Genomic DNA, 26580 nt, shown 5'->3' with positions numbered 1-26580 from the left:
TATCATGGTGGGAAACAACAAACATTGGCTTCACACACCGTACCCACATGAGAAATCGAATTAGGCTTGTCAGGAGCATCATGAGCGAACGCTTTAACCATTCAGTTATTCGACGATCCCCATAGATTTAAATGCAAAACAAATATGGTGGGTCGTGAAAAACAAGATTTCATCTAAATAGTAAACTGAAATATTGAAATACTTTACCAGCAGGTGGTCGCGCAGCCGGCCAGTACACTGACCCTCCAAGTGACCATCCGGGACTAGCTTTGTCTGGAAACTACCTACTGAAGGACGGAATGGTGGGTTAACACTGAGTTATGCCATCTATAGATAGCATCATGCAGGGAATGCACGAGGGGGCCCTATCTACACTTCCACCTACATCTACCAGTCAAGTGCAGTCAGCATTGGACCTACTGGGGATGCTGAGAAAGACTGGGGCCACAAAGTGTGCCAACCCTAAACTAGCTGGGTTGCTGTAACAACCATTCTGACTGTACAATCAGGCCCTAGCACCAAACCTACTCCATGTACAGTCAGCGAGGGGCTACGCGGAGAGCGGACGTACTACGGAGCCACCATCAGACAAAACCTCATCCCATCGATCTCTAGGAAAGGCAGTGTACTGAAGTCCGTGTAGAAGGTGGTGGAGGGACACAACACCAAATCCAGAACGTGCCGGGGTTTTTGCGTCTGAAAGAAATGAGTCTTGCATAAGCATCAGCAATCACATTTCTTACGTATGTAGATTGGTTTAACAACAGCGAGTAAGTGGTTTTATGCCGCTTTTGGCAATATTCCAACGACGGGCATCAGAAGTGGGTGTGAGACATAGTATTTAAGTGGGAACTCGAACACAGGAACTCAACATGGCGTGCCAACACTTGAACTACTAGGTTACACTACCACTCCGTTTACATGCAGAAACCAGTATAAACCTTTCTCGTCTATACCTAAATGGTTGTACGCTATGAGAGAATGAGTGTGCACTGTATATTGAACAAACATTCATGGAGACTCATATTTTCTTTCAAATAGAGTTGGAAACACCTACCCGTCTGGTCCTCTGTCGCCTTCCTAACAGTGTTCCTTCGGAAGAGTCCTTGGTCCGCTTCTGTCCGCTTCTTCTTGGCAGTCGTCCTGCTTCTGGGGGACTTCAGGGTCCATTTCCGCCCAGAGGATGACGGTATCCATGGTCCTAATAGTAAAGGTACAGGATAATTTAACGTTTCGTATCAATGATACTACGTTGATAATGAGTGCTAAGTATATATACTGCTAAGTATATATACAGCCTAGCTCCCTGCCGGCATCGTGACGGTTGTCCTACCTCCAGAAGAGTAGTTGGTCCACTTCTGTCCATGGAATTTCTTCTTGGCAGTCGTCCTGCCTCTGGATGACTTCAGGGTCCAATTCTGCCCCCAGGACAATGGCATCCACGCTCCTAATAGTAAAGTGAATATAGTTTACATTATTGGTACTTACTGTGTGTGTAAATGCAAGACATATGCCTACTCGTGAAGAAAGCTCAAACCTGAAACTCAAGTTGTAGCTTTGCAGTAGACGTCATATTGAACAAGGATGCATTGCATTTTATGTTTTCTTCAAATAATTGTTTGAAAGAAACAGTTGCTTGCATAAGCGACGCTTCTACTAAAAAAAGGCAAAGAACAATTGACCTAATTTATGCTTCCCACAAAGATTTTGACTGCGTGAGTGTAGATTTTACACCGCTTTTAGCAATATTCCAGCTATATCATGGTGGGAAACAACAAACATTGGCTTCACACACCGTACCCACATGAGAAATCGAATTAGGCTTGTCAGGAGCATCATGAGCGAACGCTTTAACCATTCAGTTATTCGACGATCCCCATAGATTTAAATGCAAAACAAATATGGTGGGTCGTGAAAAACAAGATTTCATCTAAATAGTAAACTGAAATATTGAAATACTTTACCAGCAGGTGGTCGCGCAGCCGGCCAGTACACTGACCCTCCAAGTGACCATCCGGGACTAGCTTTGTCTGGAAACTACCTACTGAAGGACGGAATGGTGGGTTAACACTGAGTTATGCCATCTATAGATAGCATCATGCAGGGAATGCACGAGGGGGCCCTATCTACACTTCCACCTACATCTACCAGTCAAGTGCAGTCAGCATTGGACCTACTGGGGATGCTGAGAAAGACTGGGGCCACAAAGTGTGCCAACCCTAAACTAGCTGGGTTGCTGTAACAACCATTCTGACTGTACAATCAGGCCCTAGCACCAAACCTACTCCATGTACAGTCAGCGAGGGGCTACGCGGAGAGCGGACGTACTACGGAGCCACCATCAGACAAAACCTCATCCCATCGATCTCTAGGAAAGGCAGTGTACTGAAGTCCGTGTAGAAGGTGGTGGAGGGACACAACACCAAATCCAGAACGTGCCGGGGTTTTTGCGTCTGAAAGAAATGAGTCTTGCATAAGCATCAGCAATCACATTTCTTACGTATGTAGATTGGTTTAACAACAGCGAGTAAGTGGTTTTATGCCGCTTTTGGCAATATTCCAACGACGGGCATCAGAAGTGGGTGTGAGACATAGTATTTAAGTGGGAACTCGAACACAGGAACTCAACATGGCGTGCCAACACTTGAACTACTAGGTTACACTACCACTCCGTTTACATGCAGAAACCAGTATAAACCTTTCTCGTCTATACCTAAATGGTTGTACGCTATGAGAGAATGAGTGTGCACTGTATATTGAACAAACATTCATGGAGACTCATATTTTCTTTCAAATAGAGTTGGAAACACCTACCCGTCTGGTCCTCTGTCGCCTTCCTAACAGTGTTCCTTCGGAAGAGTCCTTGGTCCGCTTCTGTCCGCTTCTTCTTGGCAGTCGTCCTGCTTCTGGGGGACTTCAGGGTCCATTTCCGCCCAGAGGATGACGGTATCCTTGGTCCTAATAGTAAAGGTACAGGATAATTTAACGTTTCGTATCAATGATACTACGTTGATAATGAGTGCTAAGTATATATACTGTAACCTGAAACACAATTTGGTGAACAAGAATGTTTTAGGTTCTCTTCAAAAGATTGTTTACAAAACTTCTCTGTCAACCTAGTCCCCTGTCGGCATCGTGACGATTGTCCTACCTCCAGTAGAGTCCTCTTACCACAAGCGAGTAAGTGTGGTTTTGTGCCGTTTTGGGCAATATTCCAACGGCGGGCTCTAAACATGGTGAGCCAACACTTCAAGAACTAGGCTACACTACCTCAACGCTCAGATGCAGATGCAGAAAGTAGTATCATTTTTTTCAATGTATCGGTATATTTTGAAGGAATGAGGGTACGCTATGCATTTATGAGACATTATCGAAAACACGTATGTTTTCTTGAATGTTAAATTGGAAAAGCTTGCCCTTCCGGACCTCATTCTGCTTTGTGGCAGATGTCCTGCCCCAAGGACGATGGCGTCCATGGTCCTAATAGATGAGGTAAAGAATATTTCACATCAGTGACACTCACTCACTCATCAATGACACGTACTACACAGCTTATGAATGCGAAAAGCATATGCTGGATTGTAAAAAACAAACCTGTAACCCGATGTCGTGTTGTTCGACCGTCGCCTTGGAATCTGTAACCTTCTGAAACCTGGTTGAGAAAGTAAGTGGATGATGTACGGGAGTGCGTGCGCAGACTCCAAGCGGAGACGACAAAGGGCAAACCAGCCATGTTACATAACCTAATCCCAGTTGCCGAACCCGAAACAAAGGGTTAAAGCTATCTACACCACTCCAGTCACAAGTGTTTGCACTTGTAAGACCTGATAATATTTTGTTTTTTATTGAAACATAACGAAACAAAAATTTCTTTCGATTAATTACAGGTTTATTTATGAATTTATGTAAGGCAATATATTTAACACATAATCAACGGCTAAGACAAAATAGTCACGATGCTTCGAAAGTTTGAAATTACATGTTAAACCAAAAGTGACATGGATGCACCAATACATGGCGCACCACTACTTGTACCACTACATAGGACACCACCGTACTTGCGCTACCATTATATCCACAACTACAGGGAACGCCCAAACAAAATAGTTACGATGCTTCGAAAGTTTGAAATTACATGTTAAACCAAAAGTGACATGGATGTATTGCTCATTCAATACAGAATTAAACCAAAGTATCACAATTTAATTCAAATGTCGTCCGTGGGTGGGAAATTGTGAATTTCGATGTGCCTGTCACTGCTCATCGCATTCGTGGCCCAGTCATGTTATTTTCATAACAATTCACTATTTATTGTCCATCATCTATTTCTAAAACCGTTTGAAGAATCACAAAACGATTTCCCCTTAAAATAGCAACTAAAATAACATTTTATTTCAGCTGCATTAACTCTGAATAGATGCACACAATTATCTTAAAACAAAGTTTAAACTGGAAGTTCATCGAGGGTCTTCTTGTGGACGTTCGGAAAAGGGCGAGTGATGTCGAATGCGCTGGCCGCAGAATTTCCGTATTCAAACGGAAAGTAAGTAAGTAAGTAAGGAAGGAAGGAAGGAAGGAAGGAAGGAAGGAAGATAATGGAAGGATGGATGAAAGAGAATGTGAGTTACTACCACCACCACAGGGGTCCGAGTACCGCCATGACAGATTCTAACACAGCTATCACCACCACAACTTCCATTACCACAACTACACAGGACACGACCACTACAGGAAAATATGACTCCACACCACCACTACCACATCCAACACAACATCTGACATCACCACAACATGAGACACCACCATCACATCCACCAATACATGGCGCACCACTACTTGTACCACTACATAGGACACCAGCGTACTTGCGCTACCATTATATCCACAACTACAGGGAACGCCCAAACCACGTCTATCACTATGTGGGACACCACCACTACATCCACAACTATGTGGTACACTACCACAACTAGGACACCACAACTACAAGCACCACTAAATGGGACACCACAACCACAACCATCACTACAAGAAACAACGCCATTATTAATAAGGGCATCCCTACCACATCCACCACTACATAGTACAACGCTACATGAAACACCACCACTGTATCAACCACTACAGGCGGCACCACAAGTATCAAACACTACATGGATCAACACCACTATTTCATCCACTACAGGGGGCACCACAAGTATCAACACTACATGGATCACCACCACTATATCATCCACTACAGGGGGCACCACCAGTATCAACACTACATGGGTCACCACCACCATATCAACCACAATATGGTACACCACAACCCCAACATGAAACACCACCACCTCTACATGAGATACCACTGACACATCTAGTGCTACATCGAACGGCACCACCAACACATGGACCACAATATCAACATTAGACACCACCACATCTACTTCAACATGGGACACTACCAGTACACGGGACATCACAACCACAGTCAAGACAACGTGGGACACCACAACCACATCCAACACTACATGGGACACTAGAACAACAGACACCACTACATAGGACATTACAACCACACACATCACTACATGGGACATTACAATCACATCCACCACTACATGGGACATCAGAATCATATCCACCACGACATGGGACATCAAAACCAAAGCCACCACTACATGGGAGACCAGAAACACTGCTACCACTACATGGGATATCACAACCAGAGCCAAGACTACGTGGGACATCACAATCACAGCCACCACTATATGGGAGACCAGAAACATAGCCACCACTACATGTGACATCACAGCCACAGCCAAAACTACATTGGACATCAGAACCAGAGCCACCAGAGCCACCAGAGCCACTACATGGGACATCAAAATCGCATTCACCACTGGATGGTACATTACAACCAAAACCACCACTACATGGGACATCTCTACCACAGATACCACTATATGGGACATTAGAACAACAACCACCACTACATGGGACACCAGAACTACAGCCACCACTGCATGGCACATCAGAAACACAAACACCACAACTACATGGGACATCACAATCACAGCCACCACTACATGGGACACGACAACAAAATCCTTAACTATATAGGACATTACAACAACAGCAACCACTACATGGAACATCACAACCACATCCACCACTCCATGGAACATCAAAGCCACAGCCAACCAGCTGGCTCTGATTCTAATGCCCCTTGTAGTGATGGATTAGGTTGTGATGGCAAATATTGTGGTGGCTGTTCCTGTGATGTCCCACATAGTGGTAGCTGTGGTTGTGATGTCCTATGTAGTGTTGAATGTATTTGTGGTGTCCCATGTAGTGGTGGCTGTGGTTGTAATGTCCTATGAAGTGGTGTCTTTTGTTCTGGTGTCCCATGTACTGGTGGCTGTGGTTGTGATGTCCCATGTTGTGGTGGGTGTGTTTGTTATGTCCCATGTGGTGGTAGGTATAGTTGTGGTATCTCATGTAGTGGGTGCTGTTATTGTGAATGTCATATGTAGTAGTGTCTGTGGTTGTGATGTCCTATGTTGTGGTGGATTTGGTTCTACTGTCTTATGTCGTTGTGGATGTCATTGTGGTGTCCGTTGGTTCAGTGGTTTTGATGTCCCATGTAGCGGTGGCTCTGGTTTTGGTGTCTCATGTAGTGGTGGCTGTGATTATAGTGTCCTATCTGGTGGGGTCGGTGGTTGTGATGTCCCATGCAGTAGTGGCTGTGGTTGTAAAATCCTGTGTACTGGTGTCTTTCTGGTGTCCCATGGAGTGGTGGCTGTGGTTGTGATGTCCAATTGAGTGTTGGATGTGGTTGTAGTGTCCCATATAGTGGTGGCTGTGGTTCTGGTGTTTTATGTCGTTATGGATGTGATATTGGTATCCCATGTAATGGTGTTAGTGGTTGTGTTGTCCCATGTAGTTGTGGCTGTGGTTGTAATGGTAGTTTTTATTGGTAACTGTGGTTCTGATGTAACCTATAGTGGTAGCTGTGATTGTGATGTCCAGTGTAGTGGCGGCTGTGGTTCTCGTGTCCCATCTAGTGGTGGACGGGGTTTTCACGTCCCATGTAGTGGTGGCTGTGGTTGTGTTGTCCCATGTAGTGATGGATGCCGTTATGATGTTCCATTTAGTGGTGGCTAAGGTTCTGTTGTCCCATCTAGTTGTGACTGTGGGTATGGTGTCCCATGTAGTGGTGGCTGTGTTTCTGGAGTAACATGCAGTGGTATCCATGGTTGTGATGTAACATGTAGTGGTTGTCTGTGGTTGTGGTGTCCTATTTAGTCTCGGCTGTGGTTGTGATGTCCCATGAAGTGGTGCCTGTGGTTCTGGTGTCCCATGTAGTCGTGGATGTTGTTGTGATGTCCTGTGTAGTGGTGGCTGTGGTTGTGATGTCCCATGTACTGGTGGGTGTAGGTGTGGTGTGGCATGTAGTGGTGGATACGATTGTGATGTCCTATTTAGTGGTGGCTGTGGTTGTGATGTCCATTCTAGTGGTGGGTATAGTTGTGGTGTCCCATGTAGAGGTGGCTGTGATTGTGAAGTCCCATGTAGTGGTGGCTGTTTTCGTGATGTCCCATGTAGTGGTGGATGTGATATGGTGTCCCATGTAGTGGCGTCTGTTGTTGTGATGTCCTATGTAGTTTTGGTTGTGATTCTGATGTCCCATGTAGTGGTGGCTGTTGGTGTAATGTCCCATATAATGGTGGCTGTGTTTTTCGTGCCCCATGTAGTTGTGGCTGTGTTTGTGATGTCCTATGTAGTGGTGTCTGTAGTTCTGATGCCCCATGCGGTGGTGGCTGTGGTTCTGGTGTCAGAGTAGTTGTTTCTGTGGTTGTGATTATGGTGTCCCATGTAGTACAGGCTGTTGTTGTAATGTCACACGTTGTGGTGGCAGTGGTTATGATCTCCCATGTAGTGGTTATTTATGGTTGGGGTGTCCCATGTAGTGGTGCCTGTGGTATTGGTGTCCTATGTATTGTTCCGCTGCCCCATGTAGAGGTGGTTGTTGTTTTAATATCCTATAGAGTGGTGGATGTTGTTTTAGTGTCCTATGTAGTGGTGGTTGTGGTTGTAATGTTCCACGCCGTGGTGGCTGTGGTTCTGGTGTCTCATGTAGAAGTGACTGTGGTTGTGATGTCCCATGTAGTGGTGGCTGTGGTTGTGATGTCCCATGTAGTGGGTGCTGTGGTTCTGGTTGCCTATGTGGTAGTGGCTGTGGTTCTAGTGTCAGAGTAGTGGTGTCTGTGGTTCTGATGTCTGATGTAAAGGTGACGGTTGTTGTGATGTCGCATGTATTGGTGGCTGTGGTTCTGATGTCCTGTGTAGTGGTGACTGTGGTTGTGATGTCCTATATAATGGTGGATGTTGTTCTGGTGTCCCAAGTTGTGGCTGTGATTATGATGTCCCATGTAGTGGTGTCTGTGGTTCTGATGCAACATGTGGTGGTGGCTGTGGTTCTGGTGTTAGAGTAGTGTTTTCTGTGGTTCTGATGTCCCCTGTAGTTTTCACTGCGGTTGTGATGTCCCATATAGTTTTGCATTTGATTGTGATGTCCCATGTAGTGGTGGTTGTGGTTGTAATTTTCGGCGTATTGGTTTCTGTCTTTCTAATATCAAATGTAGTGGTATCTGTAGTTGTGATGTCCCATGTAGTGGTGGGTGTGTTGTGATGTCCCAAGTAGTGGTATTTGTGGTTCTGGTTCCCCATGTGCTGGTGGCTGTGGTTCTGATGTCAGAGTGGTGGTGTCTGTGATGTCATATGTAGTGGTGGATGTGGTTGTGATGTCCCATGTAATGGTTGACGTGATTGTGATGTCCCATGTAGTGGTTTCTGTGGTTCTGGTACCTCATTTAGTGGTGGATGTTGTTTTAATATCTAGAGTGGTGGATGTTGCTTTGGTGCCCTATGTAGCAGCATATGTGCTTTTGATGTCCCATGTAGTGGTGGCTGTGGTTCTGATGTCCTGTGTAGTGGTGACTCTGATTGTGATGTCCCATGTAGTGGTGGCTGTGGTTCTGATGTCCTGTGTAGTGGTGACTCTGATTGTGATGTCCCATGTAGTGGTGGCTGTGGTTCTGATGTCCTGTGTAGTGGTGACTCTGATTGTGATGTCACATGTAGTGGTGGATGTGATTGTGATGTCTCATGTAATGGTTTCTGTGGTTCTGTTGCCCCATGTAGCTGTGGCTCTTGTTTTAATGTCCTATAGAGTTTTTAATGCTGTTTGGTGTCCCATGGAGTGGTGGATGTGATTTTTTTTGTCCCATGTAGTGGTGTCTGTGGTTCTGATGTCATGTGTAGTGGTGACTGTGGTTCTGCTGGCCCATGTGGTGGCGTTTGTGGTTCTGGTGTCAGAGTACTGGTGTCTGTTCTTGTGATGTCCCATGTAGTGGTGTGTGTGATTGTGATGTCCCATGTAGTGGTGGCTGTGGTTCTGGTGTCAGAGTAGTGGTTTTAGTAGTTCTGATGTCCCATGTAGTGGTGGCTGGGGTTGTAATGTCCTATATAGTAGTGAATGTTCTTGTGGTGTCCCATGTAGTGGTGGCTGTCATTGTGATGGACAATGTAGTGGTAGCTGTGTTTCTAGTGTCCCTTTTAGTGGTGGCGCTGATTTTGGTGTTCCATGTAGTTGTGGCTGTGGTTGTGATGTCCAGTGTAGTGGTGGCTGTGACTTGCGATGTGGCTGTGCTAGTGTTGTTGTATATATTTGTGGCTGTGAGGTTGATGAATCACGGAGTGGTTGAAGCGGTTATAATGTCCAATTAATGTTGGGTGTGGTTGTAATGTGACATGTACTAGTGCCTATGGTTCTGATGTCCCAGGTAGTGGTGGCTCTGGTTGTATTGTCTCATGTAGTGGTGGTTGTATTTCTAGTGTCCCATGTAGTGGTATCTGTGCTTGTGATGTCCTATGTATTGTTTGTATGTAGTTGTGGTTTGCCATGTAGATAGGGCTGTGGTTCTGGTGTCCTACGTAGAGGTGTGGCTGTGGTTGTGATGTAACATGGAGTGGTGGATGCTTTTGTAATGTCCCATGTATTGGTGTCTGTGGTTGTGATGCCCCATGTAATGCTCACTGTCGTTCTGGTGTCGAATGTAGATTTGTCTCTGGTTCTGGTGTCCGATGTAGTTGTGGCTGTGGTTCTTATCTCCCATGTAGTCGTGGTTCCTGTCTTTTTTATGTCTGATGTAGTGGTTTCTGTGGTTGTAATGTCGAATGTACTGGTGGCTATGGTTCTGACGTCCCATGTAGTGGTGGCTGTGTTTCTGGTGTAACATGTAGTGTATCCGTGGTTGTTTTGTCCCATATAGTGGTTATCTGTGGTTCTGGTGTCCCATGTAGTAGTGGCTGTGGTTCTGGTGTGCTGTGTAGTCGTGGCTGTCGTTCTGATGTCCCATGGAGTGATGGCTGTGGTTTTGGTGTCCCATGTAGATTTTTCTGTGGTTGTAGTCGTGGATGTGGTTCTGGTGTGCTGTGTAGTCGTGGCTGTCGTTCTGATGTCCCATGGAGTGATGGCTGTGGTTTTGGTGTCCCATGTAGATTTTTCTGTGGTTGTAGTCGTGGATGTGGTTCTGGTGTGCTGTGTAGTCGTGGCTGTCGTTCTGATGTCCCATGGAGTGATGGCTGTGGTTTTGGTGTCCCATGTAGATTTTTCTGTGGTTGTAGTCGTGGATGTGGTTCTGGTGTGCTGTGTAGTCGTGGCTGTCGTTCTGATGTCCCATGGAGTGATAGCTGTGGTTTTGGTGTCCCATGTAGATTTTTCTGTGGTTGTAGTCGTGGATGTGGTTCTGGTGTGCTGTGTAGTCGTGGCTGTCGTTCTGATGTCCCATGGAGTGATGGCTGTGGTTTTGGTGTCCCATGTAGATTTTTCTGTGGTTGTAGTCGTGGTTGTGGTTGTGATGTGCTACGTAGTGGTGGCCGTCATTGTGATGTGCCATGTTTTGGTGGCTGTGGTTGTCATTTCCGATATAGTGGTGCCTGTGGTTTTGATGTCCCATGTAGTGTTGGCTGTAAAAGTGGTGTCACCATATAGTAGTGGCTGTAGGTGTAATGTCCTATGTAGTGGCGGATATCTTTGTTATGTAGCATGTAGTGGTGGTTGTGATTGTGGTTTCCCATGTAGTGGTGTCTGTTGTAATGTCACATATAGTGGCGGATGTGGTCGTTGTGTCCCCTGTAGTGATGACTGTGGTTGTGATGTCCCATGTATTGGTGTCTGTGGTTGTAAAGTTCCAAATGTCGTGTGGTGAATAACATTTGCCGAGAAATGTGTCATTGTGGAGGAGCATCAATTCAACTGCACACTGTGCCCAGAAAACTTTGTACAACTCTCTGATTGTAAGAGTGTAATGATATACAAAGGTTCCAGTCTTCTAATGTACTTATATCAGTTTCAGATATTGTCTTGTTGTGCACATAATTCATTTGAACATCATGACTTGTAGATTGTAGGGGTGTTACACAGGCAGGCAGGTATTGTTGCACCAGTAACCTGAAGAGCTGAGATGCCTCCATAAGGGTAACAAGTACAGGCAGGTACTACAATTATGAGCATACCTGCCACTCAGAATGTTTTGAACTTTTAGTACATCCAACCCATGGAGATCCAGGTTGGAATTGATCTTCAGCAACTAATGCTTGTTGCAAAAGGTGGAATCGGGTGGTCAGACTCTCTGACTTGGTTCACACATATCATCGCACCCCAAATGCGTCTTTTTGTAAAAAAAAGTGAACTACTTTTCAGTATTGCTGCCGAAGCAGGTCACTTTTGTTGTGAAGCAAGTGACATGTAGGACAGGTTAGACTGTTGTCTGTAAATGGATATTTGACAGTGCTATAGTGAGCTGAACATGCAAAAGTCATGGTAATGACATGAAAAGTTTGTTTAGGTAGTATTAAGTGTGACAGTGACGAAGATCATCTTCCCCAGGTGGAATTAGCTGATTTTTAAAGTACAGTTTCCACCCTTGTGGAAGAAGGACGGAATTTCTGAGAAAAATGTCTGGCCGAAAGGGTCTACATATTGTCCAGCCAAAGGAATCAACAAACAACATGGTTCACAGAATTTGACAAAGGTATGCTCTCAACAAGGCAATGAAAGATATTGACATACTACAATCAAGCAATGATATTCCAACCTGGTTCTGCAAGAATGGTAACTAGACTTCCATAGTGAACTGCCATTCACTGAGATGGATGGTTTACACGTAACCACTCTAAAGAAGAACAAAACAAAAACAACTGGTTTTGCAAGTGTTTACTGAAAACAAAATCATCCTTGCTTCACCAGATCACAGTTGTCATAAATATACAGGATTGTATACCTTAGGATATGATGGTATGTAGAACTGGACATTAGATCACTCTGCAGTTCAAGTAATGAGCACAAACCAAACAGTTTAGTGTTGGCTTGAAGGAGAACACACCCTGTTATATACACTGATCAATGTCCTCTGTTTACACATGCTTCTAGTCCCAGTCATTCAGCTATCTGCCACACAATAACAAGTCCTCATCAGTTTCCATGTACGAAGTTGACGGATGATGACACGGCCTTCTGTACTCCCCAGCTGTATCTTTTGCTGATGACACTTACTGGAAGACAGTCTTCACCCCTGAAACACATCAATATAATCAACATCAGTGACAAGGTCACAGGACTAAACACAGCTAAGGCAACATATGCAAGTGTCGGACGTTCCTGTCTTGACCCTTTTTCCAACAGACCTCCCAAATCAAAAGACCGTTTAGCACTAACAGTCAGTCCAAGATAGAATGTTCCTGAAACTGAAATCATGGCGATGCATACTACAGAAATGATCCTAAATATATACATATGAATGAAAGGCAGGACAGCTTGGTAAACTCTCTATTTGACCCTCTCCACATACCTCATAGATGACCATACATATAAATCCTTAGACTTTGTGGTCATCAACAGTCAAGCAACACGAGAAAAGATTACAATTCATAGTACACTAACATGAGAGTACACAATGGCATTTCGAAAGTGGTCAAATGCAACACATTATATCTGGGATTAAGCTTCTGACTTATGTGCTTGCAATGGCTTGACTCACTTTGAGGATGTGGGTTCAAATCCCAGATAGGCCTCAACACAACCAAAGGTACTACAATTTGTACTTTACTGAGAAAGTGTAATCCCAAATACAACACGTGACACTGATGTGAGAGTTACTATCCATCAATACCAAAAAGTAACAAGCTTACCTGAGTTCCAGCCACTTGACACTGTATTGTTGATATCATCTAAAGATGGAATCTGAAAGGAAAGAAGAAAATAATTACAGAGGATATTCTTGATTCTATCCTGAATGGAATAGATCGGTTACCATGCATGGTCACATACACTGCACCAGTACCAACTGCTAGCTTGCTGGCAAGCCTGTAACAAAATATTGATATTTACTGTGCATATGCATCAATTGTTCAGAGTTCTGTTGGCCAGCAATAGTCAATACACCAAAGCTTACTTGCCACTGCTCCTGTAACCATACCATTGGTGAGGGCTCCTTATCTGACCAATCGGGTCTGTTTGTAAACTAAAGCCTGTATATTAAAGTAAAAACAGACGGGCCTACTGCAAGTCTGTTGGTGCAGCCCATATATTGTTTTGCAAAATTAGGTAGATGCACCACTTCAAACGAGAAGGTGTGGCGCAAAGGACTGCAGCTTATCAACGAGTGAGCTTATTGGTAATTTTATGGCTATGGTTCAGTCATCACACTGAAGATTTGGTTTCACTTCCACACATGTGTACAGTGTTTGAAGTCAATTTCTGGTGTCCTGTGCCATGATATTCATAGAATATTTCTGAAAACACCGTAATCTCTACTCACTTACTGTAGGTCTCCTTACAGCTTTGGTGACAGCATGTTGACCCAACAACCAATGAAAACAGTATGCAAAGCTCTAATTCTCTGGCTTGAGAATTAAATTGTGCATGTTGTGCAAGTTGTGATGTCACTATTGGAAATTATTTAATGCATGATTTTAAACACATCCAGAATCATCAGTTTAATTGCCCCTCAATACTATTGGCCGCAGGTTTGTCCATATATCTCCAAGAATATAGACCATGTTATCAATGGTAGCTGCTTGAGCATTCCACATCCACAGGGATTTACCTTGGTCCTGTATTTGAGGTTTCCTGGGACGTATACTCATAATTTCAGGGGTCCCAGACAACAACATTGGTGTCGCAGAAACACAAATATTATTATTACCAATACTATGTTATAATATTGTTGGAATTCAGTTACTGTTACTATCATGATCATCACAGTATTACAGCAATATAATTGCAAATGATACTATATCCTGGCTAGAAGTGAACTCAGTGATAACCTATTGTTACTTGATCACAAATTTTACAAAACTTATTTAGATATTTTTTGTGTCCTTGTGGATGTGGTAATTAATTATTTGATAAATTGTTAATTAAGGGTGTGTGATGGTAATATTTATGGAGTTGCATGTATAATGTGAATGACCCAACACACATACACACACACACACACACACACACAAAACACACACACAAAACACATACACCAACACACACACACCAACACACACACCTACACTCACACAGACCAACACATCCACCCCCACAAACAAACCACCAACACACACACAGACACACACCCTAACAACCACACCAACACCAACACACACACCAACACATTCACACACTCAAACCAACACACCCTAACACACATACGCACACACAACACACCAATACACTCAACCACACCAAAACACATACAAACACACACACCAACACACACACACACATCTACAACCACACTAACACACCAACACCCCTCCACCCATCCCACACACACACACACACACACAAACACCAGTACACAGAATACACCAACACACGCACACACATCACCACTCACACAAACACAAACCAACACACACACACACACAAACACCAGTACACAGAATACACCAACACACGCACACACATCACCACTCACACAAACACAAACCAACACACACACACAGACACACACCAACACAGGCACTCAATCATGAGCAACACACCAGCACACACATAACACACACACTAACACTCACCAACACACACACGTACACGCACACGCACACACACACAACACCAACACAAACACAGACACACCAATCTGCACAACACACACCAACACTCATACTAAAAGACACACACAACACACCAACACACACAGACACACCAACACACACCAACACTCACACGGCCAACACACACAAGAACACACCAGCACACCAACACACATCAACACACGCAAACACTCACACCAACACACCCTAACACACATACGTACACACACCAACAAACCCACACACAAACACACTCAAACACACCAACAAACACACACATACACCAACACATCAACCCAGACCCACACACCACACACAGACACACCCAACACCCACACACAAAAACACATACCAATATACAATACACAATACACAAACACACCAACACACACACCAATACACGTAAATACACACACACCAAAACACACACACCAACACGCACACAACACACCAACACACACACAGACACAGACACAGACACACTCACAAAAACGCTCACCAATACACACTCACACCAACTCACACATTTTCACACACAAACACACACAACACACCAACACAAACACAAAAGACACACTAACAGACACCAACACCCACAGACCAACACACACACGAACACACCAACACACACACTAACACACACCAACAAACACAAACACCAACAAAAACACGCACACACACCAACACACACAGCACACCAACACACATAAATACACACACCAACACACACACACACACACACACCAACACCCACCCACACACAGACACACCAACACACACCAACACACACACACCAACACACACATAAACACCAACACACACTAACACACACTCCAACACACACACAACACGCCACTACAAACACAGACACACCAACACACACCGACAGACACCAACACTCACACACCGACAGACACCAACGCTCACACACCCACACACCCACACCCACACACACACACCCATCAACAGACACACAACACACCAACACACCGACACACACAAACGCACACCATCACACAGCAATGCACACACAACACACCAACACACACACAACACACTCACACCAGCTCACACATGTACACACACCAACACACGCAAACACTTACACCAACACACCCTAACCGACATATGCACATACACCAACACACAAACACATACCAACACACCAACCCACACACAACACAACAACACTCACACACCGACACACCGACACACACATACAACTCACACAACACACACACAATACACCAACACACACAGACAGACACCGACACACTGACACAAAAGCACACCAATACACACATACCCCAACTTACACACAATACACCAACACACACAGACCAACACTGAAGGCAACATGCACATGCACACACACCAACACACACAACACAAACACAAAAGACACACCAACACCACACACAAACACACACACAAACACACACAGAACACAAACACACACAGACACACACTAACACACACCAACACCAACACTCACACCAACACACCTCAACACACATACGCACACGCACCAACACACTAACACACGAGCACACTCAAACACACCAACACACACACACATCAACACACACGCCAACCCATACCCACACACCAACACACACACAACACACAGACACACAACACACACCTACACCATACATAAACGCACACACCAACACACACCAACACCAACAGAGACACAACACACCAACACATGCCAACACCCACACCTACTACAACACACAAATACACACACTAACACAAACACCAGCACACACACTAATACACGTAAACACACCCACACCAACACTCACACAACAACACACCAACACCAACACACAAACACACACAACACACCAACACACACAGACAACCAACACACATACACATACACACACCAACACACACCAACAGACACAACACACACATCAACACAAGCAAACACTCACATCAACACACCCGAACACACATACTCACAAACCCTAACACAGAAATACCCTCAAACACACCAACACACACACAACACACACACACCAACACACTAGCCCACACCCACACCCACACACCAACACTCACCCAACACACAAACACACAGACCGACACACCAACACACACCAACATCCACACATGAACACTCACCAACACATACACATACCAACACACACACACACCAACACACCCTCCCACAACCACACACCAACACACACACAACACACCAACACACTCGAACACACCAACACACGAACACCAACACACACACACACAACACACTCGAACACACCAACACACACACAACACACACACAACACACCAACACACACCAACACCGACACACACACACACACACACCAACACAAACACCACCACACCACCACACACACCAATACACACAAACACACACACACCAACACACACACATCAAGACACTAACACACACACAACACACACACCAACACTCAAACAACGAACCAACACAAACACTGAGACAACAACACACACCAACAGGCACCAACACCCATACCAACACTCACACACCAACACACACACACACCAACACACACAACACACCTACACACACAGACAGACACACCAACACCAACACCAACACCAACACGGACACACCAACACACTCACCAACACACACAAACACTCACACCAACACACCCGAACACACATAAGCACACACACCAAAACATCAACACACGAACACACACACACCAACACACACACCCATGCCCACACACCAACATACACACAACACACCAACATACACACACCAACACACACCAACACACAAACACACACCCACACACACAACACACCAACACACATATATATATGTGTGTGTGTGTGTAGATAGATGGATAGTTGGATAGATATCCACAGTCTGCACATTTCTGAGATTCATAGGGACACACTGATATTGAAAAAATTAAACAGGACATTCTTTCTGTTTAGCTTCTCGAGCATACGATGAATGGCACAATGAGGACTTTTTATCTATGTCCCAGGATAAAATACATATTTCTGGTAATCCTATCCTTCACCTTTGTTCCAGATGTGATGGTTCATTCAAACCCAGATTGTTGTTAGGATAGAGGTGTTCACTATCTGTACTTCTGATCATAATGTATTTATCTACGATATGACACAGGACTGGACTAGGTACGAGCATCCCAAGCCACTGCTGAGTAGTGCTGTACACAAATTGGAGTTTGTTCAAGGACAAATTGACAATACACATCAACGTTTTGAGGAATTCATTAAAATTGAATAAACAAAATAACTCAACCAACATTTTTCACTTAAAAAATGTCAAACATATATCAAAAGTTACTTTTTCCATCTTGGGGGGTGATCATGTTATGCAGGTCAAATGACATCACAGTTTTCGTTGGGGGCTCATCTTCATGCTCTTACCAGATGTTTAATGAGAAAAAGATTTCATCAAGAATATTTGTTACAGGCTGTCATCTAGCACGATACATCCAATAAGTTTCATAATTTATGTTCATAATTCATGTATATATGGTGATTTGTTGCTTAACACGTTCACAGAAATACCTTTTTTACTTATCAACAGTTGGATTAGACATAAATATTTTAAATAGTGTCTGACATGCAGTACAGCATGTCAGCTTGACCTGATCAAGTGACAAATGCATTGTGTGACCATATCACAACTCAGTGGGTCTATTACTGTGGAGTACGTTTGTCCGTTGGCTGTCAGCATGTCCAAAGAGCCAAGACATGGTCCCAAGTTAACATTGTTTGCTCCCCTGTTAATGAAGTTAACTCGGCATGCCGTTTGTACCAAGTGGCATATTGGGTCATGCACCTGTAGAGCAGATCAGGTCAAGTTGAAAAGGCTGTAGCAATAACGTTTCAGGTGATATTTCCCTTGATAAACATAAAATGTTTCATCCTATTATAAGGCTATGTTTCTCATGAAGTTTTTGGAAGGCATATTGAAACTGAACGAACATGAATACATGACACGTTTCATGGATAACAATTTTGAGCTCTGAAACATTGCGTAAAGAATGAAGACGTTATCCATAAAAATGTCACGTATTTATGTTTCTCATGTATCAGTTTGTTTTTCAATACTCTAAAGAAAGTGTTCTTTACCTAATACGGTGACTTTTGCCCATCTGAGTGTTTTGTTAAATCATTTCTTCATGAAAATGTGTACCGAACATCTTTCATAAAATAGATGATGTTACTAATACTTTTCTTCAGAGACATAGGTGCATAAATTATAAAAATATGCACTTCAAGATCATGTCACATAATTGTGACTTCAATTAAATGTTTCTTGAGTAATACATATGTGCACAGTAGCTAAGACACATTAAACTATTTGAAATTCAACATCCTTTGGTATTTAAAGAAGTAATAGTATAAAAATAGCATGGGTGGGTTGAAGAGGGCCATGATGGAAGCTTGTTTCAGTTGAATTTGTCGTAATGTCACATTATTTATTACGTATAGATGGCCATGAGGTCAACAGTACATGTGTAAACAGTGAGGTAAAGACATTCATATGCACCACACTGTATATGTGGATCTTAGTGCAATTGATATGATTATATATTCACAGCTATTTTTTGTTTCAATCGGAGTACAAACATTTTCTTAAAAAAGATACATCTAAAAGTCTGTTGCTATCGTCTTTATTCTTGCATAGAGTGTCAAAGATACGGAAAGGACCACGTGTTGATGCCACTTTTAGTAATAGATATCTTTTGAGCGCTGTTTAAAATCAAGAAAACATTTCATACAATGTCATATTTGTCATATATGAAATGAGAAATCATACATTTATCTGTGTTAACTTTATTTTGGATGGACTGGTGACATACAAAATCCACTAGCCAAGTGTCAGAGTGTCAGTCCCAGTTCGTTTACAATTAAAACATAAACAGGTGAATGTTCTGTGTTTGGGTTTTTTTTAGCTTTCTTAGTCTTGGATTATTTTTTTTTGTCTAGATCAGATAATCCAGTGATAGACATAAGCATTGATCCTCACAAGCTGAGATAAGCTGGTTTTCAGTCACCCAGTTCCTGGGGATGCATTTTGTACATAGTATTCCAACAGGTTTCAGTTATATCATGGCATGTCAATTCCGTCCAAGAGGAAATACTGAACTGAAAAAGTTTGTCAAAGTGGAACTGTTGCTGGAAAACCAAAAAGCTGAAGGCTGTCAATGAGATTCAAACCCACAGAGTGAGTATGACTTTACACAGCTTTTAGCAACTTTCCAGCAATATCCCAGCGAGGGGTACTATAAATAGGCTTCACACATTGTATCAATGTAAGGAATCGAACAAGGGTCTTCAGCATGACAAGCCCACACTTTAACCACTAGACTAAACCATAGCCCCTCAAACCCAACAGAAGATCCTGGAAGGGACTTTACACACCAGAGCTGCACTAAGAACCATATACTGCAAGATTCCATTGCCTCCTTAGCCCTCAGCCAGGGAGGATTGCAAGTGCAGTAAATAATACACAACTGAGCATAATGCAACAACAAAACTAAATCATCTTGGTAAGTTTATTATAATTATTTTTTACATCTCAGAAATGTACAAATAAATTGTTTATACAATATGAGTTTGAGAAAATATGAATCTTATTTTCACTAGATATACAATCTACATTGATATACACAAACCATATACAGGTTGGGTAAGTGATCAAAGTGTTATACACCAACGGTTTCATGTAATCCATATAACAAAATACAACTACTAGTAATTGTTTTATGCATCATCCTTTCTTCAGACGTATAAATAAATGGGTTAGGACCTGTTAGAAATATTCCAGCCATTCCATAACTAACGACACTTAAATGCTGATAACCTTCATGTAGCTAACTGGTGTGGAATATGCAATCAGTGAGGAAGTGAAAGGTTTGAAGGAACAGTTTCCCACTGTGGTTTTGTTAGATACATTCTAAATATATTTTCTGCATAGTAAGCATCATATTTGTAATAAAAAGTCTTCCTTGATACTTCAATAAACTCCTTGAGTGTCCTTCCTTCACTACTGGGATTATGCATCAGATCCAGAACCACAAAACACAATTATGTCAATCACAACTATCTCATTCACAACTTCCAGTTTTTCATTCACAAAAATCACCAAAACTATGAATCATCTTCAAAAGTTAGTCTTAGAAAACAAAAGCTTGAATCCACATGCGTCTTTAATCAAATAACGGTGAAAAAACAAGAGGCCTGACCTATAGAAGACCTTACTAGATAGCGGTATTTATTTCATCCCCCAAGTGCACTTTTAAATAGTACATGAGTAATAGTTCATGGGAAAAAAAATCTGACAATGATAAAATATTGGACATAAATTGAAATCAACAGCCCTGATGTATAGGCAAGCAATGATAGGACTACCATGATAGTGGTATTTGCCTATGTCAGGGAGGTGTAATCACAAGGTGGGCACATGTTATACATGCCATAATTTCATGAATGCATGCTCAAGGCGGCGCCACTTTTCATAGAGAAGGTTCCAAGTCCTTCATAAACCTGCTGTTACTGTCCAGCATGAAGAAACCTAAAGAGCACTCAACCACAAATATCTAACTCATATCACAGCAGCCTGTTTCATGACCTACCACAACTGACCCTGTTTTCAACACCAATGTCGTGATGGCAGATGGTCAACTTGAGTCTTGTAAACTCCAGGGCATGTAACAACTTATGTACTAGACACTACTGAAGAGGTGTTAGATTGTATATGAGCCAATGTGTGAAATATTTTCCAAATTTTGCAAGCCAGTCGGGCTACCTATGGCTGAACTACAAGACCACAAAATAAATCACTAGCTCAAACTTTGAAAGCAGATACAGGTTTCATCATTAAGCTGTTCTGATGATGAACATTTCGTCTGGCCATAATCTTGCACAATTAAAAAGTGTATTAGCATGAATCCATGAAAATTCACTAGCCAGTCAAGTCAGTGAAGTGACAGTACATCAACCATTCTGATGTTAACAACCACTAACCACCTGTGTGTATTGCTCTGTTTGCCGAACTTCAGACCTCACAGTGGTGGTAGGTTTGGCAGCAGGAAGTACTCCTTTCATTGGAATGGCTTCCACGGCACACTAAAGGTAATAACATTGTAATTTAGACATTGATAAACACTGGCTTCTTATCCATTCAAGCTGCCGATTAATATTTCACAATCCACAACAAAGAAATATACTCAAGCATTCTCTTAAATTTGACCATTGTAAAAAAACTGACAGATGTCACCATATTCTGTGAAGCTCTTGAGTTGTCAGCTTCATTGTGCAGTGTTGCTGTTTTGAATTGAAAATTCAGTTGTGCACGAACTAAAGGTGTGACATCAAGCATATTTAACAACAGTCTATGTAACCACCCCGTAAAGCCTGTGCAGGTATATGCATGCATTGCTGCAGCTGTCAAACAAGTATCTGATGACATTATGGAACATGTCAAAATGACCTCTATTCAACCAACCAGAGGTCACTTATCAGATCAGTAATGCAGCAAACTGGTTCTGTATTCAGATGATGTACCCTTGGAATGTCTACATATTACAGTATTCTGTGTGACAGTTACTGATAGTTACATTAAACCCGTTTCTATCCTCTTTTCAAAGGGATTAACATCTTAAAAGGTTGTTTTAATGTGACCTACATATAGCCGCAACGAGAACTAGAATCTGATTTAGCTGACAATGATGCATAGTGTGTATGTGCAAAGTTCATAATGACAAAACTGTTTTAATCATGGTAATATATAAAGTTCCCCACACATTTCATTACCTCACTCCCATGTGCCATACAAAACCCACCACATATCTATCTATATACCTGTCTGTGATACACACATAATACTTCATATATTAGGTTAGCTATATGTAACATGTATAGGAGTCCACGAGTGGCTTGTGTATAGACTGTCATCTTGTCAGTCATGACAGATGAAAGATTGGTTGGGTGTTGACCAACACCTGATATTCTACACATACAACTGACAGTTTTGAATTGCCACAACTTTAGAATATGAGAGTGATTGGCTTTTGTTTAATCAGAGAGACAATTTTCTAAAGAAAGTTTGGACTGATGTCACTACAGGACTTTTGATTGAGTTTTATTTAACCCATCTGATGATCATGATAATTATTGAATACCACACTCTGCAATATTACCACCCCCACAGCCTGCATTAATAGCTGTGATGTATTCTAACCCCAAATCTCCTGAAGGGAGATAAAGATGTGGCAACAAACCTAAAATAAAGTCTAGACACGCAGGCAGCTGATACAAGTATCAATCACAGCTTTCCCACAGTTCATTACATCAAGCCTATGTTGATCCAGGGTTTCACTGAACTGAGAGATTTGGTAGGTAGTTTGGATGACATCATAAAAACAGCACTAAACCATACTGTGTCTCACAAGTACTGTAACACCAACACTGGACTCCAATAGAACCTCCTCCTCCTCCTCTCATCAAAATGTCACAAGACAATGGCTGAATACAATAAACACCATATTTACCCAGCATCTCCAAAAGACAGACATTCTTTAACTGAACATATCACACTGAATACTACCTACTTATAAATAATTCATCTGTTATTAAATAGCTTAGTTTTTGGTCTTGGACCTACTGATATTACATGGCTGTTAAGTTTACTGACAGTCTATGTAAGCTGAGGGTCACACAAATGTGGTTATTTAACACTGAACATGGAAAAAACTGCCCTCAACAAGTGAAGAGTAATTCCTCCGAATACTTCAGAGACAGCTTGAACACATTGTTAACTCCTGAGTATTATCTGAGAGCGGTGTCCTTCTTGACACTATCTGGATACACAAGCAACACAAATGAAGAAGTACACTTCATGAGGCTACCAACACAACAATTGTGGTTGTGGTTGACTTCCAGTAGTCAATCTTACATACAGAGGATACTAAACAACTTTCCGAGTAACACCATTCTTATTAAACAAGTTACTGATTTAGTATCAAAGAAGAAAAAGTGTGTTCGATACAAAATCTTTCACGTTTTTTTTAATAATGGTATTTCAAGGAAGCAAGTTCAGTATTCTGTTAATTATTCTCCCACATCATTTATTAGAAACTGCCTACAGAATGGTTACTCTCAGCATTCGGTTAGTCATGCAAGGTCCAATAGCATTGTGTCAGAGGTATTAGAATTGTGACGTCATAATGGTAAACCATGGCCATTATCATGTGGTACGTGTAGCAGTATCACACTAGTGTAATACTGCCATAAATATATTACACTGCAGTATCTTCCTGGGGCGAGTAATAAAACCTTGCATTAAATCTCTAGAAACAGCACGTAACAAAGTATTTCATCACTGGTATTGTCAACACCATGGAATGATACAGGCACTTAACCATTAACAAGGCGGGATGTGTGCGGACGGGAATCAGGGCAAGGGCAATAACTGAACAGAATGGACATTCATTGGTACTGATCAAACAACATTATCTAGTGTATATGTGTCAGCCAAATGGGAGTCACTGACTGTTGACACACCGCTGCATTGTGACATTATCAAGTGTTTCTGTGTCAGTCCAAGTGGGAGTCTCTGACTGTTGGCATAATGCAACACTGTGTCATTAACGATGTATTTGTAACAACTTGAGCTTGTAACAAGAAAGATGTCAGAGTCACATGAAACAATAACAGTAACAATAACAGTGTTTTGCCTCAGTCGACTTCTCACGCTGGTTCCGAGCCGATGTCAGTGGTACAACATCCCTCATAAGACCAGCAGTTCACCTAGTATGTCACACAGCGGTACTATGACCAGTACAAGTACAGACTCGGTTGGCTACTTACGCTGGTTCCAAGCCAATGTCAGTGGTACAACATCCCTAGTAAGACCAGCAGTTCACCTAGTATGTCACGCAGCATTACTATGACCAGTTCAAGTATAGATAGTAGAATCAAGTTCTGGATATTTCATTATATACTGTAACAGATCAATACAGAAAGTTCAAAAGTATTTGTTGTATTTGAGTGAAATGGCCAGTTTATACAAGTTATCAATGAAATGTAAGTGCTTCAATGTGTGGTCTGAAGTTGAAATCTACCAATTCATTGCAGGAGGAAGAGTTGAAGGCAGCTGAAATATCTGTCCTCCCTCACCTTTCAAGAGATTAAAAGATTATTGTAAAATCAATGGCACCTTCACAAAGAGTAGTGTGATATTTCAAACCATGACCCTTACACTGACAACAAACAATAAAACCCACTGTAAAATCTGGAATATTCATACAAGACCTTTCACAAACACACAATTCTGTGACAGTGGCAAGCAGAGCAGCACTGGACGCCTGCAAACACATCGAATAATAAGAACTCAGTTCACGATAACAACAGGATCATGTTTCACAAAGTTATCTTTACACTAGTGTGTGAGTGCGTGTGTATGACTTTTAGCAATATTCCAGCAATGTCACAGTAGGGGACTACAGAAATGGGCTTCACATATTGTACCCATGTGGAGAATCAAACCCAGGTGTTCATCGTGATGAGCCAGTGCTTTAACCATTAGGCTTCCCCACCGCCCCTAATCTTCATACAAAGATCATTTCTAACACTGATAACAGTAAGAGCACAAAAAGTATTCCGTGAAGACTGGCCAGGTTTTGTACATTTAAAAACTCAATTTCAGCATGTCTGAAGACAACACTGATTCAATAAATTTATGCATGTTGCAATTCCCTGGGTTTTTGCGCCATACACAAGAGATTTTGATGATGACAGAATGATATGTACTCTGAATGCACAAATGCATGACAAGTGCAACAAGAACATGATACACTGACAATATGACAGAATGTCTGTAGCTTCAATATTTCAGCCACGACTTGAGAAGGATTAACAATGTTCTCCCAGACAAACATCCAGAAACATCTGAAACCCTTCAACAAGCTGCTGCCTGAGGATCTGATAAAAATACAAACTACATTCCAGGAAATGAGGCAGTGATACACAATCAATAGAGAACAAGACTTTGATACAATCATTATAAAGTGATTTGACTGACTGAATGCAAGCAGGCAGTGCTAAAACTGTTTGTATGTTCCAGACTCTCCAGAGGAAAACATTTTATCAGGGAAAGCTACAATAAATCATGGCACAACTAAAGTCTGAAATTATCAATCATAAATCATTGATACAGGCTTTCTCTCAAGATAAAACTTTGTTTTACTGTACCACTGAGCAAACTAGTGAACTGTCACTGCTATCAGTTATACACTAGTTTCTGCTGTGCCATCATAAACCACTGGAAATAGAGGATCAGATCTATCAGCCATCTCCCAGTAACCATGACCAACATATATATATATATATATATATATATATATATATATAGAGAGAGAGAGAGAGAGAGAGAGAGAA

General features: G+C 42.3%; 1 protein-coding gene across 1 annotated transcript; it reads right to left on the bottom strand.

Annotated features, from left to right (window-relative positions):
- Nucleotides 1-10322: 10322 nt before the first annotated feature.
- On the bottom strand, nucleotides 10323-10946 carry LOC137255376 (histidine-rich glycoprotein-like). The gene has a single exon (XM_067792817.1). The coding sequence runs from the start codon at nucleotides 10944-10946 to the stop codon at nucleotides 10323-10325; it is 624 nt and encodes a 207-aa protein (XP_067648918.1).
- Nucleotides 10947-26580: the final 15634 nt, after the last annotated feature.

This window comes from Haliotis asinina, chromosome 11 (genome assembly GCF_037392515.1).
Source record: "Haliotis asinina isolate JCU_RB_2024 chromosome 11, JCU_Hal_asi_v2, whole genome shotgun sequence".
NCBI classification, from domain to species: domain Eukaryota; kingdom Metazoa; phylum Mollusca; class Gastropoda; order Lepetellida; family Haliotidae; genus Haliotis; species Haliotis asinina.
The sequence above is the reverse complement of the archived record's forward strand: the minus strand, read 5'-3'. Positions and strand labels throughout refer to the sequence as shown.

Coding starts and splice junctions, on each gene's coding strand:
- LOC137255376 (XM_067792817.1), bottom strand. CDS start 10,946: ATGGCACATCACAATGACGGCCACCACTACGTAGCACATCACAACCAC.